The 18,943-nt window shown below is 38.3% G+C and overlaps 1 protein-coding gene across 1 annotated transcript in view; it reads left to right on the top strand.

Moving 5' to 3' along the window:
* Positions 1-8,618: 8,618 nt before the first annotated feature.
* LOC108734587 (ankyrin repeat and fibronectin type-III domain-containing protein 1) overlaps positions 8,619-18,943 on the top strand; it is a 375,782-nt gene continuing 365,457 nt past the window's right edge. Inside the window, exon 1 of the mRNA XM_025977330.1 lies at positions 8,619-8,800. Coding sequence (XP_025833115.1) covers positions 8,664-8,800 — 137 coding nt within the window. The 5' untranslated portion in view covers positions 8,619-8,663. The remainder of the gene's footprint in view (positions 8,801-18,943) is intronic.

Below are 18,943 nucleotides of genomic sequence, written 5' to 3'. Positions count from 1 at the left end.
AAGTTAAACATATTTCAGAGATCCCAGTCTTTCTACGAGAGACTAGAGTCTCTCAATTTTTCACTTTTATGCATTCAGTCTCTCTGTGAGAGACTCGAATCTCTGAATTAACAATACAGAAACTGTGAGAGATCCATAAAAACACCTCGGCAATAACTGAGAGACTGTGAGAGACGCTCTCAGAGACGCTGAAAGACTCTGAAAACTGGAGAGAGACTGAAAATTTTTGCTAGGGTAATGATGAACTAAATAGTAGATCTACTAGCGTTCGAAAAATTCTAACACCTGATTTAGTCCAGGTGATAGAAGGTCTTGACTATTAAGAATGTGAGTGTTCTTTCATTTTAGTGAATTAATTTTTATTGTTTCAGAAAAGTTAAAGACAACTTCGGCTAAACAGGCCCTTGTGAATGTACGAACGCAAATGCAGAACAAACTAAAGAACAAAATGGACGAAAAGAAGCCGCATACAACGCTAACAATTGACAGAGCCGCCTTTTTACTGCTGAGGGTCAAAAAAGCTTTTAAGAAGAAGTTACAAAAAAGGGAACGAGATAAAAGGTTAGTACTTACATTTTGATGTGCCCTCTATGACAGTCATCTGTCGCATAGACGTAAAAAACATCCTTTAGGACAGTTCTCATTTAAATGTTTCCGAAAAATATTGCGCATCTGAATAAAATGTCAGAGAATATGTGCAACTTCATTTGTTTAGTCGGTTATTTACGTAATAAATTGCGAAACAGAAAGAAATGTAAGATGTATGTTTACATTTTGTATAATGCGAATGGAAGTAGTAGAATGCCTTTTGTTCCATATTACCTAAACAGCTTGATAAATCCTTCTTTAGGTAATGACCATTTAATGTACCTATATTTTAAAAAATAAAAAGAAAAATATTAACTAAAGGTCGCTACAGTACATTTACTGCGAGAGGTTAGCCAAGTCGCTGCGCGCTAAGGTAATGCGCATTTGGTTTGACGTCAAAATTCACGAGCGAGTCGGACAAAGAGAAGTTGTTTTGGCCATTGCTGTGGGTTTTTGTTTCACGTTATTTCTGCGTCTTTTTGGTGAATGAAACCATATAAACTTAAAAACCAACTTTTAGATATTTCATTCCAACAAGCTACTAATGTTTGTGGGGGAGCAGTCCCCCTAGGCTTTACTAGGGGATAGGGCGGAAGGCCAACTTCAGCCTTCCTTTAGGAATCGCGAGAATGGGTGGGTGGTGGCTGGGGTGAATGAAATGAGGACAAAAGAGAATGAAAGGAGAATGGAAGATTGCTGCGTCTGCATTTGCCTAAGTGATCCCAAGAATAAATACAAAAGCGGACCCGAAATAGAACCAGGGTAGTCCCGAATACTAAACAATGGTCTAAACCTCTAGGCCACTTCTTTTTGGGTGTTTCATTCCCACCAGCTGGTAATGCTGGTAGGCGGGCAGTCCCTCCAGACTACGCCGGAAGGTAGGGCAGAAGGCCCTCTTCAGCCTGCTTTCAGGAATCGTGGGAATAGGTGAGTGGTGGTTCCGGAGAGAAAGGTGATACGGACGAAGTGAAGACAGAAGAGAATGAAAGATTATCTGTGGAATATTACTCCTCGGCATTTGCCTAAGTGATCCTAAGAATCAACACAAAAGCGGACCCGAAATAGAACCAGGGTACTCCCAAATGCTAAACAATGGTCTAAACCTCTAGGCCACTTCTTTTTGGGTGTTTCATTCCCACCAGCCAGTAATGCTGGTGGGCGGGCAATCTCTCCGTACTATGCCGGAAGATAGGAAGGAAGGCCCATTCCAGCCTGCTTTCAGGAATTGTGGGAATGGGTGGGTGGTGCTGGTGGTTCGGGTGAGAAAGATGAGACGGACGAAATGAAGAGCGAAGAGAATGAAAGATTATCTGTGGAATATTACTGCCTCAGAATTTGCCTAAGTGATCCAAGGAAACCACAGAAAAACTTGGACCAAGGCAGACGGACGCGGAATCGAACCGGCGTCCTCTCGAATGCTAAGCAATGGCCTAAGCCTCTAGTGCATGCCGCTCAGTCTCTAGGACATGCCGATCCGGATTTATATTTATACCGATGATGCGCGCTTCCTCATCGCGCAACAACTCTGGCATTTTCCATCATCTACGCAACTCTTTTCATATCTAGTTTTCTTGAGATCGGCACTGTAGTTTATACCTTTTATGGATAATCATAACAACGCCTTTCACTAACNGGAATTATATTGTAAATGGAAACAATTATTTTTCCATTTATGCCAAATGGTTTTGAATGGAATTTACATATTTTACATTGATTCCCATTGAACTTCAATGGAAATTTTTCCTACGGGTATGATGACTTTCCTCTTTTATCTAGGAGGGTGGTTGAAATTTTTGGGTAGGTATCTACCTGTATGTGTAGATTTTCTAAATACCTTATGTCCACGTTTTACGTCGGACTTTTGTGTGACTAGAACATTTAGGAAGAGAAGAAGGCTCTCTTGTTCTTTCTTTATGGTGAATTGTATTCTATTGAGAATGTGATGATGGTTTGAAAACTCTTCAAGTTTGTCACTGTCGTGTGAAGAAATATCAAATACATCGTCAACGTGTGTAAACCAGCACTTAGGTTGATCGATCGCTGTCTTATACAACACATATTTTTGATATTTGTTTATAAGTTGAAGTAAAAGCTATAATACCTAGAACATCTCAAAAAAAAAAACACTTCTACTAAATTGAGTGATTTCGTTGTTCTAATTCCTAATGGCCTATTTGTCTGTTTTCTTCGAAACGTAAATGCTAATAAACAAAAAACAGACGATAGAATAGACTGTTACACGTAAATGTCCGGTTCATAGTTTTACGAAGAAAATGAGTCGAGAAAATACTAATCCTATTCATCATTAAACAACTACGACACCTGACTGTTTCTGAAAATCTATGTACTCCCTACCATATTCATTTGTTTCAAAAGTTTAAAAGCATAATTTTTTTAATGATATCCACTTCTTGCCTTATTAGTCCAATGTGAGTCACTAGGTAACGTCTATCTGACTGTTTACTTCTTGTGATTTAGAGGAATTTGGAATTATACTCTTACGTCCAATTAGAAAAGTTGCTTCTAATTTCATTTCATCATTTTACTTTGCATGTCTCTTTTTCTGTTTGCTCATTACACTTACATCACATAGTGATCTGTTTAAAATACCTACAGTTTTAACAGGCCATCATTAATTGACTTTATGTAATTAAATTGCCATATATGAAGACGGTTCAATAGCTTTACCGAAGTGTTTAGATACAAAATGTATCTGTACTGTGACTTCATGATGACACAGTACAACCACAGTATAATGATTCTATACAGTAGGTATACTTCTCAGCCACGCCCATACATCCCTCCCCTACCGACGCTTCCCACTACATCTACGAGTTCCCCTCGAAACAGGGGCTGGCTTATATACACTGTTATCGTGAAGCCACAGTACAAATAAATTTTGTATCTAGACACTTCAGTAGTGCTAATGAACCCTCTTCGTCTATAGCAGTTCAGGCATACAAAGTTAATTCATGTTGGCTCGCACAAAAAACTCGGTTTTGCAGCAGATCAGAGGAGTAAACCTACTGTATAGAATGTTAATACTCTGGTACAACCCAGCCTCTGCTTAGCGGAAAACTCACAGATGAAGTGATGAAGCGTTGACAGGAGAAGAATATATGAGCATGACTGGGAAGTGAACCTACTGTATAGAGTCATTTAACTGTGGTACAACATAGCCCCTGCTTAGCGGGATACTTATAGATGGAGTGGTGAAGTGTTGGTATGAGACGGATTTATGGGCGTGACTGGGAAGTGAGATTTCTGTATAAAATCTTTATACTGTGGTACAACCTAGCCCCTGCTTAGCGCAAAACTCATAGATGAAGTGATGAAGCATCAGTAGGAGACGGATGTATAGGCGTAACTGGGAAGTGAACCCATTGTATAGAATCTTTATACTGTGCTCAGACGATCTGCGCGAATGTAGAGCGGCCTTTATTCTAGTGCCTTGTAGCTCTAATCACTACTCAGTTACATATATACATTTGAGTATACGAAGAGCTCTTGGAGATCCCTTCTCTGTAAACTCATGTATAGTTGCTTGCATAAAATGTAGTTTAAAAGTGATCAATAAGAACTGAATGTAAACCAATAAATATGGGAATACAGCATCGTCAATTCTACATACAAAACGTATATAAAAAAAGTATGTCATATTAATTAAGTAAATAATATCTTGGAAACTAGCAACGATTAGATTTTGATTCGTTAACTTTTCTTTAATTTTTTTAAAAATGAATGATCGGTGTTCTTGGTTACGCGTCCATTTCTAGTAACAACAAAAATTAATTAACTTCAACATTAATTAATATCTTCGAAACCAACAACGATTACGGTTTTGTTCGTTGATTTTCTTAAAACGGAATGATTGGTGTTCTTGTTTACGGTCCATTTCTCGTAACAACAAAAATTAATTGACCCTAACAGAACTTTCATTAATAAGTTTAATGTAAACGTATTAATTGATTACTCTTTTCAAATACGATGAAGTATACAGTTTCCAAATTTGCCAAAGTCGAACTCAACATTCCGCGTTGCCTCGTAATTAATCCACTTAATCTAACTAATTTTGTATCCGCCGTCTTCAATTTTAACGTAAGGATTTTCAACCCTCTTTCATTCCTTACTCTATTTTATAAGTCTCAGGAGGCAACATGAAGAACTTCTCTACTTACGGATAAGCGTGATGCTGGCTGAATAATTTATTAGCTTGAAACAAGAAGGGCTTTTTTTACACTACGCTAATCTCGATTAACAAGGGTTCCTCAAAAATACGCCACTAAAATTTAAGGAAAACAACGGGGAATCATTAAATTGTAAATTATGCAAAAATAGTGTTTAGTTAAAAGAACTGATGAAGTACATAATAGGCGAGGTGATATTTGGACTATATTAACTGATAACAGGTTGAATGTTCAATTATTCTGTTAACTTTAGTAAACGTTTGAGAGTCTGGGGAAGAAGAAGCCTTTGTCATTTTCATGAAAGTGAAAAATCTCAAAACGTTAACTTCATTTAAATTCCGATATGAAATGAACTTACTCGATTTTAATAGACACTTCTTTATTTTATTCTGAACATAAGAAGGGTCGCAAAAGTTGTGATGAGCACACAAGACTGGAACCACCAAGCCCATAATTAAATGATGAAGACCAAGAGCAAGAGTAAGACTCATTAACAATATTTTCACAAAATTGTCACCTAAATTCTAATACAATTACAAACTACAATGAAATAACTCAATGAGCATTTTATGTAAGGTGTGTTAAAAAGTCCTACCCTATTCGTTATATATTATCAGAATGAGCGTAAAATTGTATGGAAAAATTATCAATACAATTTTGCGAAGATGAAACTTAATAATTCAATAAGATTGTATGTAATCTCAAATTGTATTGATATTTTTTTTTCTTACATTTTCTTATTATACCTACTTCTAATAAAAAAAATGTTTTTATGAAAGTGACCTGGAGCCGTATGGTGTATATACAGAAAACATTTTCTGTCATGCAGGGTGTTACTTATCTTCGTTATTTTAAGTGGAACACCCCATATATTCTTATAATTTTGGTTCCTTCGTATAATTTTGGATCGACTTTCTTAACAATTCCTTGCACCTATCTCCAGTAGTTTTTGATATATTCCACTGTTTTTGAAAAACATCATCAAATAAATAGGACCAAACAACATAAAAACTAACAACCTTATCGTTTCTGCTTTGGGCAAAATGTGTACGTTATTCAGAATCAGAAGTATCGAAACTTACTTTTGACAACGTTATAAGACAAATAACTTTTTTTAAATGATACCCTTCGATGCGAAATTAATAGCCCTTTGTATTGATATAAGGTTAAGGTAAAGGCTTTTAAACAAAGTCGTCCCCAAATTAAACGAAGAATCTTTGCAATTTAGTCATAGAAATAACTGTTTTGTTAAGAGATTTTATATTTCCGTATCCGGGCATCATATTTTTAAATTATTGACTCTCAAAACGATTAGTTCACGATTCATTAGACTGAAAGTGATTTGCATTATCTCGGTAAGACGTATTTATAAATTCATTTATGCAAATAAGGTGTCGACGTTTTATCTTTATTCATTAGAGAATTCATAATTTTAATGATTAAGAAATTATACAATTTTCACTAGGTAATTTAGTTTAAGTCATAAAATTGAGGAAAGCAGAAAATGTGCAATAAAAATTTTATTTCCAAATATAATGAAATAAATCAAAAAGAGCATGAAACATTTTCATTAGAATACCTACCTACTAAATGATAAATTATAGGACTGGGGTCTAGGAGACTTCTACTTTTGATTCCGATATACTTTTGAAATTGTGCAGTAATTAGCAACAAAAAAAAACTGTTACTGCTGTCACACCCTCGCCGGGAATCGAACCTGGGTCCCTTTCCTTATGCACCATTACTCTACGACTAAGGGACGAGAGGTGACAGCATTTGTCTCATTAATCTGAGATTATCTGTAGTGGTGTAAACATTAATTTAAAAAATAGTTTATATACATAAAAACCTTATAAAAATTCTTATTTTGTTAAAAGTTTGATCTACTTACTCTAACAACCGTTTGGAGTCGCCCGACATGACATGACCGAAATGAGAAAGAAAAGTAGTGAATCATTAATAAACAGTAATATAAATTCCTAGCCGGACAGTCTTCGTTGCTCAGTACCATACAAAATGCTTTCAATGCAGTTTTGTTTGCTACTACAGTTGGACCTGAGTGAGCCAATTCCATGCAACAAAGTTTTGGCCAATTCCTCCTTCCTCCTCCGATGAACGTAATGACTAAAATACTTACTTACAAGATAATTTCACGTCTTAGCCGGGGAGTGATGAAGAATGACATTCACCATGACAGAAAATGAACATGGGGTAATTAATAATATTATCACCGTTTTGTGAATTTTGTGAAATTTAATATGTACTTGCAATATTACATTGTCACTATGACTAAACTCCAGGCGTCCTTAATAACCTTTGACCCATTGTAAAGAAAAACTAACTACATCTCTGTCCATTGTACCTCCTCCGATATCTCCTGGATGAAGGACGCATTCCTTCTATGTTGTCGTTGGGAGATTCGGCTCCATATTGTCGAAATTACTTCTTTGTTTCTGTGGCCAACTCTGATCAGTTATCGAACAGTCGCGTAATTTTGCGACGGGTTATTCTCCAGCCTAGCGTCGAATGAAGTTATGCATGCGTTTTCAATCAAATTTGCTTTTAAAGCACCGAAATTTCTTTTCAACACGCAACGGGGTGCTCATAATGGGCAACCCGGGCGTTACAGTCACGGCACACGCGGATTACACCCTTTATTTTAACGTAGCGAGCGGAAAAATCGGTCCACGCTATGCTGTTCGAAAACTAATACTCTCTACCGAATGGTTATTAATTTATGGAAAACGCAAATACGTCTGATAGTGGGAGGCATTCGTATACCAAAATGTTCGTTACTGATCGGATTCAAATGATTTATTGTTGCAAAATTTACCTGCTTTTTGTTTAAAAATTTATTAATTTGGAAAAAAAGGTTAGAAGCTTTCGAAATGTGGTGTTACAGGCGAATAATGGGGATACCATGAATAGAGAAGGTTAGAAATGAAGTGGTATTAGAAAGAATATGAGAACAGAGGACTTTATAAGTCAATAAAAATAGACGAGATAGGTTAGTAGGATACATTCTTAGGCATGAAGGTCAGAGACATATTAGAGAAAGAAACGGAAGTTAGGAGAGATAGAGGTAGACCTACATTAGATTACTGTTCGCAAATAGTTAAGGATATGGGTTGTTCTAGTTTTAGGGAAATGCGAAGATTAGCGCAGGATAGGAAAGAGTGGAGGTGCGTGTCCAATCAGTTTTAGGACTGACGATGTTATGATGATAATACCCGAGATAAAAATGATCAGTTTCTCAGTCTCTGAAAGCGCGACTCGAGTCTCCGTTTCTCATCGAGTCTCTCTGGTGTCGCTAAGTGAGACTGCCGAGAGACTGTAAAAAAAACTGTTTAGCGTCTCTGAACGAGAGACTCGAGTCGCTCATAGAGAGATCGTATCCAGTCTCTGAACGAGAGACTCGAATCTCTCAATAAGTGGTGTCTCGATAGACATGGTTAAAATTTTCTAAGTTCAACATATTTCAGAGATCCCAGTCTTTCTACGAGAGACTAGAGTCTCTCAATTTTTCACTTTTATGCATTCAGTCTCTCTGTGAGAGACTCGAATCTCTGAATTAACAATACAGAAACTGTGAGAGATCCATAAAAACACCTCGGCAATAACTGAGAGACTGTGAGAGACGCTCTCAGAGACGCTGAAAGACTCTGAAAACTGGAGAGAGACTGAAAATTTTTGCTAGGGTAATGATGAACTAAATAGTAGATCTACTAGCGTTCGAAAAATTCTAACACCTGATTTAGTCCAGGTGATAGAAGGTCTTGACTATTAAGAATGTGAGTGTTCTTTCATTTTAGTGAATTAATTTTTATTGTTTCAGAAAAGTTAAAGACAACTTCGGCTAAACAGGCCCTTGTGAATGTACGAACGCAAATGCAGAACAAACTAAAGAACAAAATGGACGAAAAGAAGCCGCATACAACGCTAACAATTGACAGAGCCGCCTTTTTACTGCTGAGGGTCAAAAAAGCTTTTAAGAAGAAGTTACAAAAAAGGGAACGAGATAAAAGGTTAGTACTTACATTTTGATGTGCCCTCTATGACAGTCATCTGTCGCATAGACGTAAAAAACATCCTTTAGGACAGTTCTCATTTAAATGTTTCCGAAAAATATTGCGCATCTGAATAAAATGTCAGAGAATATGTGCAACTTCATTTGTTTAGTCGGTTATTTACGTAATAAATTGCGAAACAGAAAGAAATGTAAGATGTATGTTTACATTTTGTATAATGCGAATGGAAGTAGTAGAATGCCTTTTGTTCCATATTACCTAAACAGCTTGATAAATCCTTCTTTAGGTAATGACCATTTAATGTACCTATATTTTAAAAAATAAAAAGAAAAATATTAACTAAAGGTCGCTACAGTACATTTACTGCGAGAGGTTAGCCAAGTCGCTGCGCGCTAAGGTAATGCGCATTTGGTTTGACGTCAAAATTCACGAGCGAGTCGGACAAAGAGAAGTTGTTTTGGCCATTGCTGTGGGTTTTTGTTTCACGTTATTTCTGCGTCTTTTTGGTGAATGAAACCATATAAACTTAAAAACCAACTTTTAGATATTTCATTCCAACAAGCTACTAATGTTTGTGGGGGAGCAGTCCCCCTAGGCTTTACTAGGGGATAGGGCGGAAGGCTAACTTCAGCCTTCGTTTAGGAATCGCTAGAATGGGTGGGTGGTGGCTGGGGTGAAAAAGACGAGACGAATGAAATGTGGACAAAAGATTATTTATGGAAGATTGCTGCGTCTGCATTTGCCTAAGTGATCCCAAGAATAAACACAAAAGCGGACCCGAAAGATGAGAAAGATGAGGCGGACAAAATTAACACAGAAGAGAATGAAAGATTATCTGTGGAATATTACTGCCTCAGCATTTGCCTAAGTGATTCCTTGGAAAAACTTGGAGCAAGGCAGACTGACCAGAAATCGAACCGGCATCCTCTCGAATGCTAAGCAATGGCCCAAACCTCTAGTACATGCCGCTCAGTCTCTAGGACGTGCCGATTCGGATTTATATTTATGCTGATGATGCGCGCTTCCTCATCGCGCAACAACTCTGGCATTTTCCATCATCTACGCAACTCTTTTCATATCTAGTTTTCTTGAGATCGGCACTGTAGTTTATACCTTTTATGGATAATCATAACAACGCCTTTCACTAACATTTAATTATCATCACCGTNATATACATAAAAACCTTATAAAAACCTTATAAAAATTCTTATTTTGTTAAAAGTTTGATCTACTTACTCTAACAACCGTTTGGAGTCGCCCGACATGACATGACCGAAATGAGAAAGAAAAGTAGTGAATCATTAATAAACAGTAATATAAATTCCTAGCCGGACAGTCTTCGTTGCTCAGTACCATACAAAATGCTTTCAATGCAGTTTTGTTTGCTACTACAGTTGGACCTGAGTGAGCCAATTCCATGCAACAAAGTTTTGGCCAATTCCTCCTTCCTCCTCCGATGAACGTAATGACTAAAATACTTACTTACAAGATAATTTCACGTCTTAGCCGGGGAGTGATGAAGAATGACATTCACCATGACAGAAAATGAACATGGGGTAATTAATAATATTATCACCGTTTTGTGAATTTTGTGAAATTTAATATGTACTTGCAATATTACATTGTCACTATGACTAAACTCCAGGCGTCCTTAATAACCTTTGACCCATTGTAAAGAAAAACTAACTACATCTCTGTCCATTGTACCTCCTCCGATATCTCCTGGATGAAGGACGCATTCCTTCTATGTTGTCGTTGGGAGATTCGGCTCCATATTGTCGAAATTACTTCTTTGTTTCTGTGGCCAACTCTGATCAGTTATCGAACAGTCGCGTAATTTTGCGACGGGTTATTCTCCAGCCTAGCGTCGAATGAAGTTATGCATGCGTTTTCAATCAAATTTGCTTTTAAAGCACCGAAATTTCTTTTCAACACGCAACGGGGTGCTCATAATGGGCAACCCGGGCGTTACAGTCACGGCACACGCGGATTACACCCTTTATTTTAACGTAGCGAGCGGAAAAATCGGTCCACGCTATGCTGTTCGAAAACTAATACTCTCTACCGAATGGTTATTAATTTATGGAAAACGCAAATACGTCTGATAGTGGGAGGCATTCGTATACCAAAATGTTCGTTACTGATCGGATTCAAATGATTTATTGTTGCAAAATTTACCTGCTTTTTGTTTAAAAATTTATTAATTTGGAAAAAAAGGTTAGAAGCTTTCGAAATGTGGTGTTACAGGCGAATAATGGGGATACCATGAATAGAGAAGGTTAGAAATGAAGTGGTATTAGAAAGAATATGAGAACAGAGGACTTTATAAGTCAATAAAAATAGACGAGATAGGTTAGTAGGATACATTCTTAGGCATGAAGGTCAGAGACATATTAGAGAAAGAAACGGAAGTTAGGAGAGATAGAGGTAGACCTACATTAGATTACTGTTCGCAAATAGTTAAGGATATGGGTTGTTCTAGTTTTAGGGAAATGCGAAGATTAGCGCAGGATAGGAAAGAGTGGAGGTGCGTGTCCAATCAGTTTTAGGACTGACGATGTTATGATGATAATACCCGAGATAAAAATGATCAGTTTCTCAGTCTCTGAAAGCGCGACTCGAGTCTCCGTTTCTCATCGAGTCTCTCTGGTGTCGCTAAGTGAGACTGCCGAGAGACTGTAAAAAAAACTGTTTAGCGTCTCTGAACGAGAGACTCGAGTCGCTCATAGAGAGATCGTATCCAGTCTCTGAACGAGAGACTCGAATCTCTCAATAAGTGGTGTCTCGATAGACATGGTTAAAATTTTCTAAGTTCAACATATTTCAGAGATCCCAGTCTTTCTACGAGAGACTAGAGTCTCTCAATTTTTCAGTTTTATTCATTCAGTCTCTCTGTGAGAGACTCGAATCTCTGAANAAGACCGGCAACATCGCCACACCTGCCCTAGCACGCACGCGTGCTCACCTACATTCGGCGTCGCCAACTGCGACGTCGCTGCCACTAACTTCGACGCTAGCGTCGCTTTCGCGTCGATGCCGCCGCCGCTGACGCTGCCAGCCAAGCCTTCTGCTACCTGCCGAAATATTAACTATCTTTAAATTAACTACACAGGTGAGCCGTATTACTCGCCCGCTCGTTCGGCGAGGGATGATGATCGATACGTAACGTCGGCATCGCCGTCGCCTATAGTGGCGTCGGTCGACGTGGGGTTGGCGTCGAGTGCGACGGCGGACGTCGCGGTGCCTGTCGGAGACGGCGACACCGTACACACACGAGACAAAAACGCACGTATTTCGATTTGCCCGCATTAAAGGACATAGAATAGACCTAAAAGAAAATAGCACGTGAATGAGAAAGCAAATTTTTAAAAGACCAAAAGAAAATGAAGAACGATACTACTGAATAGGAAAGAAAATGACAAGAATTCTGAGATTCTGGCTAGTAATGTACATATTTTCACTTCTCGTAATGTTTTCTAAATCGTTCCCTACAACAGTGAAAGCCTATTAAAAGTTTGTCTAAGGATTCTTCAGTTCTCACGGAAATCTACATGCCTACTTAATAATAAATAATTGATAAAGGTATTAACCGAATTAGATTAATCAGGTGGTCTAATTAAAGTCATTAGTCTAGTTTTTCTTAAGCGAAATAGATTGGTAGGACACCTGCTCATACATGAAGAACTAGTTAGAGACATCTTGGAAGTTGAAGGGGTAGAGGTAGGCCTAGATTAGATTATAAACTTTAGGTATTTCATTCTTAGTGGCTACCAGTGCTGATGAACGGACAGCCCCTTCTAACTACGCTGGGCGCAGAGGTTCTTTTCAGCCCCTTTTGAGAATACTAAGAATGACAGGGTAGTGGTTGGGGTAAGAAAGATGATACGGACGAAGTGAAGACAGAAGAGAATGAAAGATTATCTGTGGAATATTACTCCTCGGCATTTGCCTAAGTGATCCTAAGAATCAACACAAAAGCGGACCCGAAATAGAACCAGGGTACTCCCAAATGCTAAACAATGGTCTAAACCTCTAGGCCACTTCTTTTTGGGTGTTTCATTCCCACCAGCCAGTAATGCTGGTGGGCGGGCAATCTCTCCGTACTATGCCGGAAGATAGGAAGGAAGGCCCATTCCAGCCTGCTTTCAGGAATTGTGGGAATGGGTGGGTGGTGCTGGTGGTTCGGGTGAGAAAGATGAGACGGACGAAATGAAGAGCGAAGAGAATGAAAGATTATCTGTGGAATATTACTGCCTCAGAATTTGCCTAAGTGATCCAAGGAAACCACAGAAAAACTTGGACCAAGGCAGACGGACGCGGAATCGAACCGGCGTCCTCTCGAATGCTAAGCAATGGCCTAAGCCTCTAGTGCATGCCGCTCAGTCTCTAGGACATGCCGATCCGGATTTATATTTATACCGATGATGCGCGCTTCCTCATCGCGCAACAACTCTGGCATTTTCCATCATCTACGCAACTCTTTTCATATCTAGTTTTCTTGAGATCGGCACTGTAGTTTATACCTTTTATGGATAATCATAACAACGCCTTTCACTAACATTTAATTATCATCACCGTGTATTAGTGAATTAATTTTACCCACTACAGAAAACCCCAAATTAATGAAGAAAAATTGTTGCTGCTGACACTCCCTTGCTGGGAATCGAACCCGGACGGCTGGTTTTACGCACCGGCACTCTACCACTGAGCTACAATGAAGTGACAGCGGCAACTTCAACGATACGTACCTATACGTATAGAGTATAGAGTATAGGTCACAAAATCGTCAAATTAATGTACGAGTATAGTCATTGTTACTAATGAGATACATTGTATTTTCATACAAAAAGATTTTAAACGCAATCGAACTACGCCAACATTGTGTTACACAGAGGATATCTCATATCAATGTTTATAGATGGCGTTAGAGAAATATCTTTAAGCCTTTCACTTAACGGTTCTAGAGCAATTTAACTTAAGGAATGGAATGTGAACCGTTTTAGAATAGCATTCTTCGATGCGAAATCAAATTATCGAAGCGCTTTGCGAATGAGACGAACTCAGATAATCGTAAAAAAAGGCTGTCGATAGTATTAACTACTGATGGGGTGTCTCAATTCTGGTATGGATCAAAAGGGCTTTCGAAAAGAGTAGACTGAAAAAAAAAATGAAGCGCCTGAAATAGAAAGAAGATATTCCACTGTCAGGATCTGATTTTATTAGCGGATTTAGGGCTCTTTAAAGAGGAACATCACGAGGAAGAAAGCACTCCATAAGGCATATGTACCTACTTAAATTTAAATTGCCGAATTTATGGAGCGAAAAAGTAGGGATGAATTATATTATCCTCACTTATCTTACTAACAACTCGAAATTTACGTTGGTAGGTACTATTTCTAGAGTTAACCGAGCATCATTCGGTAAAAACATAGGATATTACATTTTTATTGGATCCCATCAAAGATTGAGGTTGCGATTAACGACCAAGAACTTATACAGTTTTTATTAATTTGGTTTTCATGTTTACCGAACATACATTGTTAGGTACCTATAAAGTGGGTCGGCATTTAGTTTGAGGTATGTACACCTTGGTAAGGCTTTTGTATGGAGAAAGCAGTACGCACAAGATATCGGTGGATGGAGATGGAGTTCCACTACTAGATATGAGGTCTGTTCAAAAAGTATCGCGACTTTTTTTCAAGAACCATTTATTTATTCATGAATATCTATTTTGTTGCCTTCCAAGTAATGCCCACCAGATGTTATAACCTGTGTCAACGTTTTTTCCAACCCTTCAACCACTTCAAAAAATAATTTTTGTGATCTTGTTTAGCTCCTTCTTCGATACCGTCTTTATCTCCTCATTCGTAGCGTATCGTTGTCCTTTCATGGGCCTCTTCGGTTTAGGGAAAAAAAAAAGTCACAAGAGGCTAGATTAGGGGAATACGGTGTCTGCAACATTATTGTTTTTGGCCAAATATTCGGGCATAAGCAACGATGTATAAACAGGCGCGTTGTCATAATGCAAAAGCCAATTTTTATTCTTCCACAAATCCGGGCGTTTCTGGCGGATTGCTTCACGCAAATTGCGCATTACTTCCAGGTAATATTCCTTATTGACCGTTCTACCGTGTGGCGGGTACTCATGATGCACCACGCCCCTGCAATCGAAGAAAACTGTAAGCAAAACCTTCACATTCGATCTAACTTGGCGCGTATTTTTCAGTCTTGGCTCGTGCGGCAGCTTCATTGGGATGATTGAGCTTTAGTTTCACGTCATAACCATAAACCCATCAGTTACGATCCTCTGGAGCAAGTTCAACAGCTTCTTAGTAATGTTAATGCGATGCTGTTTTTTTGTACCAAATTGAGCAATTTTTGTACCAATTTCGCGGCGACCCGTCTAATACCCAAATCATTGGTACAAATTGAATGGCAGGAGCCAATCGACATGTTTAGGTCTTCAGCAGCTTCTCTAACGGTGATTCGACAATTGGCCAATAGTATTTTCTTCACTTGGAATTATACCTTTAAACAAGCGCCTTTGCTTTCCTAAATTCCTGAGAATGTTCGATGCTGGGGATCATTCTCAAATTCTGCTTGTCTGCGTCTCTTTCTGTTACACTAATTAATTGGTGTAATGGTAATTCTTTCTCCTTATTAGGGTTCGCTGCAATTCGTACCTGACATCTCTTTTCTATGCTTATGATATTCCCCACAACGTTTGTCGTGAGTAAAAGTAGGCGTTCGGTCAGCAAGCGCTCTAGTCTCATTAATAAGTTGAAAGAAGAAAGTAAATGCAACAGTTTTATTGCAGACTACGACAATTTTGAATGTGCCAAATATATTCACATGGAGCATTTAATCTGTCCGCAAAAGTAGATGCTGTGCTGACGTTTTCTATCAATTTGTCTTCAGCTAGTGTCACATGTAGGTGGCAGAAACGCTACTGGACCTTCTTGAACTGTTCATGATTGGTATACTGACACTGAGTTCACGAAACATGCAGTTTTGTAGACCGTGAGATGGGAAGCTACGGTAATATTCGAGATTCTACTGTGTTCATGGTCTAACCAAACACGACTTTGCGAAATCCCTTGCAGACGCGCTCGTTCATTAAACGCATCCCTTCGAAACGTCACTAAATTAATATGATGCCCAGCGCCTCCGTTATATTTTCTCAATGGGTGTATCTCTGGCTTAAAACTCGTCTGTTCCGAATATACAAAGTAAAGGATGTGGACATTGTAAAGAAGGAAGATCCAATAACATTTCTACACTACACATCTACAATTCCCCCAGAGATAATTAATTGCATAGTCTATCAATTATATTTTAGATAGAATATAATTCGTGCACTACTTTTATTCGTAGGTCAGAAAGTTTTTATATTTTGATCAGAAAGTCACAATAAACATCATGTTTCTTTTACAACCAATTTGACCGGAGTAGATTTTCCATAACGATAACGCAATTTGATATTCAAAAGCAATTGGGATCCGTCAAATGGGCATACACCATCTGGTGGCAAAATTTATAACTCGAATGAGGGAAAAATTTACATAGGAACTGTGCACGCAAATTGTANAAACCTCTAGTACATGCCGCTCAGTCTCTAGGACGTGCCGATTCGGATTTATATTTATACCGATGATGCGCGCTTCCTCATCGCGCAACAACTCTGGCATTTTCCATCATCTACGCAACTCTTTTCATATCTAGTTTTCTTGAGATCGGCACTGTAGTTTATACCTTTTATGGATAATCATAACAACGGCTTTCACTAACATTTAATTATCTTCACCGTGTATTAGTGAATTAATTTTACCCACCACAGAAAACCACAAATTAATGAGGAAAAATTGTTGCTGCTGAATCGAACCCGGGCGCCTGGTTTTATGCACCAGCACTCTACCACTAAGCTACAATGAAGTGACAGCAGCAACTCCGACGATGTAACTTAATTTTTCCTCGTTAATTTGAGGTTATGTGCAGTGGGTAAAATTAATTCAAAAATTAATTCACTAATACACTGAATTAACGCTACAAAAAATCAAAGTATCTCATCTTCATAGTGTTTAAATCATTTAAAGCATCATTGCTTAATCTTGTCAATGCGAAGTAATTACACTACTTTTTGACTTACAAGATTTTAAGCGCAATCCAACTACGCCAACATTGTGTTACACAGAGGAAATGTCATGAAATGTTTATAGATGGCGTTAGAGAAATATCTTTAAGCCTTTCACTTAACGGTTCTAGAGCAGTTTAACTTAAGGAATGGAATGTGGACCGTTTTAGAATAGCATTCTTCGATGCGAAATCAAATTATCGAAGCGCTTTGCGAATGAGACGAACTCAGATAATCGTAAAAAAAGGCTGTCGATAGTATTAACTACTGATGGGGTGTCTCAATTCTGGTATGGATCAAAAGGGCTTTCGAAAAGAGTAGACTGAAAAAAAAAATGAAGCGCCTGAAATAGAAAGAAGATATTCCACTGTCAGGATCTGATTTTATTAGCGGATTTAGGGCTTTTTAAAGAGGAACATCACGAGGAAGAAAGCACTCCATAAGGCATATGTACCTACTTAAATTTAAATTGCCGAATTTATGGAGCGAAAAAGTAGGGATGAATTATATTATCCTCACTTATCTTACTAACAACTCGAAATTTACGTTGGTAGGTACTATTTCTAGAGTTAACCGAGCATCATTCGGTAAAAACATAGGATATTACATTTTTATTGGATCCCATCAAAGATTGAGGTTGCGATTAACGACCAAGAACTTATACAGTTTTTATTAATTTGGTTTTCATGTTTACCGAACATACATTGTTAGGTACCTATAAAGTGGGTCGGCATTTAGTTTGAGGTATGTACACCTTGGTAAGGCTTTTGTATGGAGAAAGCAGTACGCACAAGATATCGGTGGATGGAGATGGAGTTCCACTACTAGATATGAGGTCTGTTCAAAAAGTATCGCGACTTTTTTTCAAGAACCATTTATTTATTCATGAATATCTATTTTGTTGCCTTCCAAGTAATGCCCACCAGATGTTATAACCTGTGTCAACGTTTTTTCCAACCCTTCAACCACTTCAAAAAATAATTTTTGTGATCTTGTTTAGCTCCTTCTTCGATACCGTCTTTATCTCCTCATTCGTAGCGTATCGTTGTCCTTTCATGGGCCTCTTCGGTTTAGGGAAAAAAAAAAGTCACAAGAGGCTAGATTAGGGGAATACGGTGTCTGCAACATTATTGTTTTTGGCCAAATATTCGGGCATAAGCAACGATGTATAAACAGGCGCGTTGTCATAATGCAAAAGCCAATTTTTATTCTTCCACAAATCCGGGCGTTTCTGGCGGATTGCTTCACGCAAATTGCGCATTACTTCCAGGTAATATTTCTTATTGACCGTTCTACCGTGTGGCGGGTACTCATGATGCACCACGCCCCTGCAATCGAAGAAAACTGTAAGCAAAACCTTCACATTCGATCTAACTTGGCGCGTATTTTTCAGTCTTGGCTCGTGCGGCAGCTTCATTGGGATGATTGAGCTTTAGTTTCACGTCATAACCATAAACCCATCAGTTACGATCCTCTGGAGCAAGTCCAACAGCTTCTTAGTAATGTTAATGCGATGCTGTTTTTTTGTACCAAATTGAGCAATTTTTGTACCAATTTCGCGGCGACCCGTCTAATACCCAAATCATTGGTACAAATTGAATGGCAGGAGCCAATCGACATGTTTAGGTCTTCAGCAGCTTCTCTAACGGTGATTCGACAATTGGCCAATAGTATTTTCTTCACTTGGAATTATACCTTTAAACAAGCGCCTTTGCTTTCCTAAATTCCTGAGAATGTTCGATGCTGGGGATCATTCTCAAATTCTGCTTGTCTGCGTCTCTTTCTGTTACACTAATTAATTGGTGTAATGGTAATTCTTTCTCCTTATTAGGGTTCGCTGCAATTCGTACCTGACATCTCTTTTCTATGCTTATGATATTCCCCACAACGTTTGTCGTGAGTAAAAGTAGGCGTTCGGTCAGCAAGCGCTCTAGTCTCATTAATAAGTTGAAAGAAGAAAGTAAATGCAACAGTTTTATTGCAGACTACGACAATTTTGAATGTGCCAA

The sequence above is a fragment of the Agrilus planipennis genome, unplaced genomic scaffold (assembly GCF_000699045.2).
Source record: "Agrilus planipennis isolate EAB-ADULT unplaced genomic scaffold, Apla_2.0 scaffold89, whole genome shotgun sequence".
Lineage (NCBI taxonomy): Eukaryota > Metazoa > Arthropoda > Insecta > Coleoptera > Buprestidae > Agrilus > Agrilus planipennis.
This window is presented reverse-complemented; position numbering and strand designations above follow the sequence as displayed.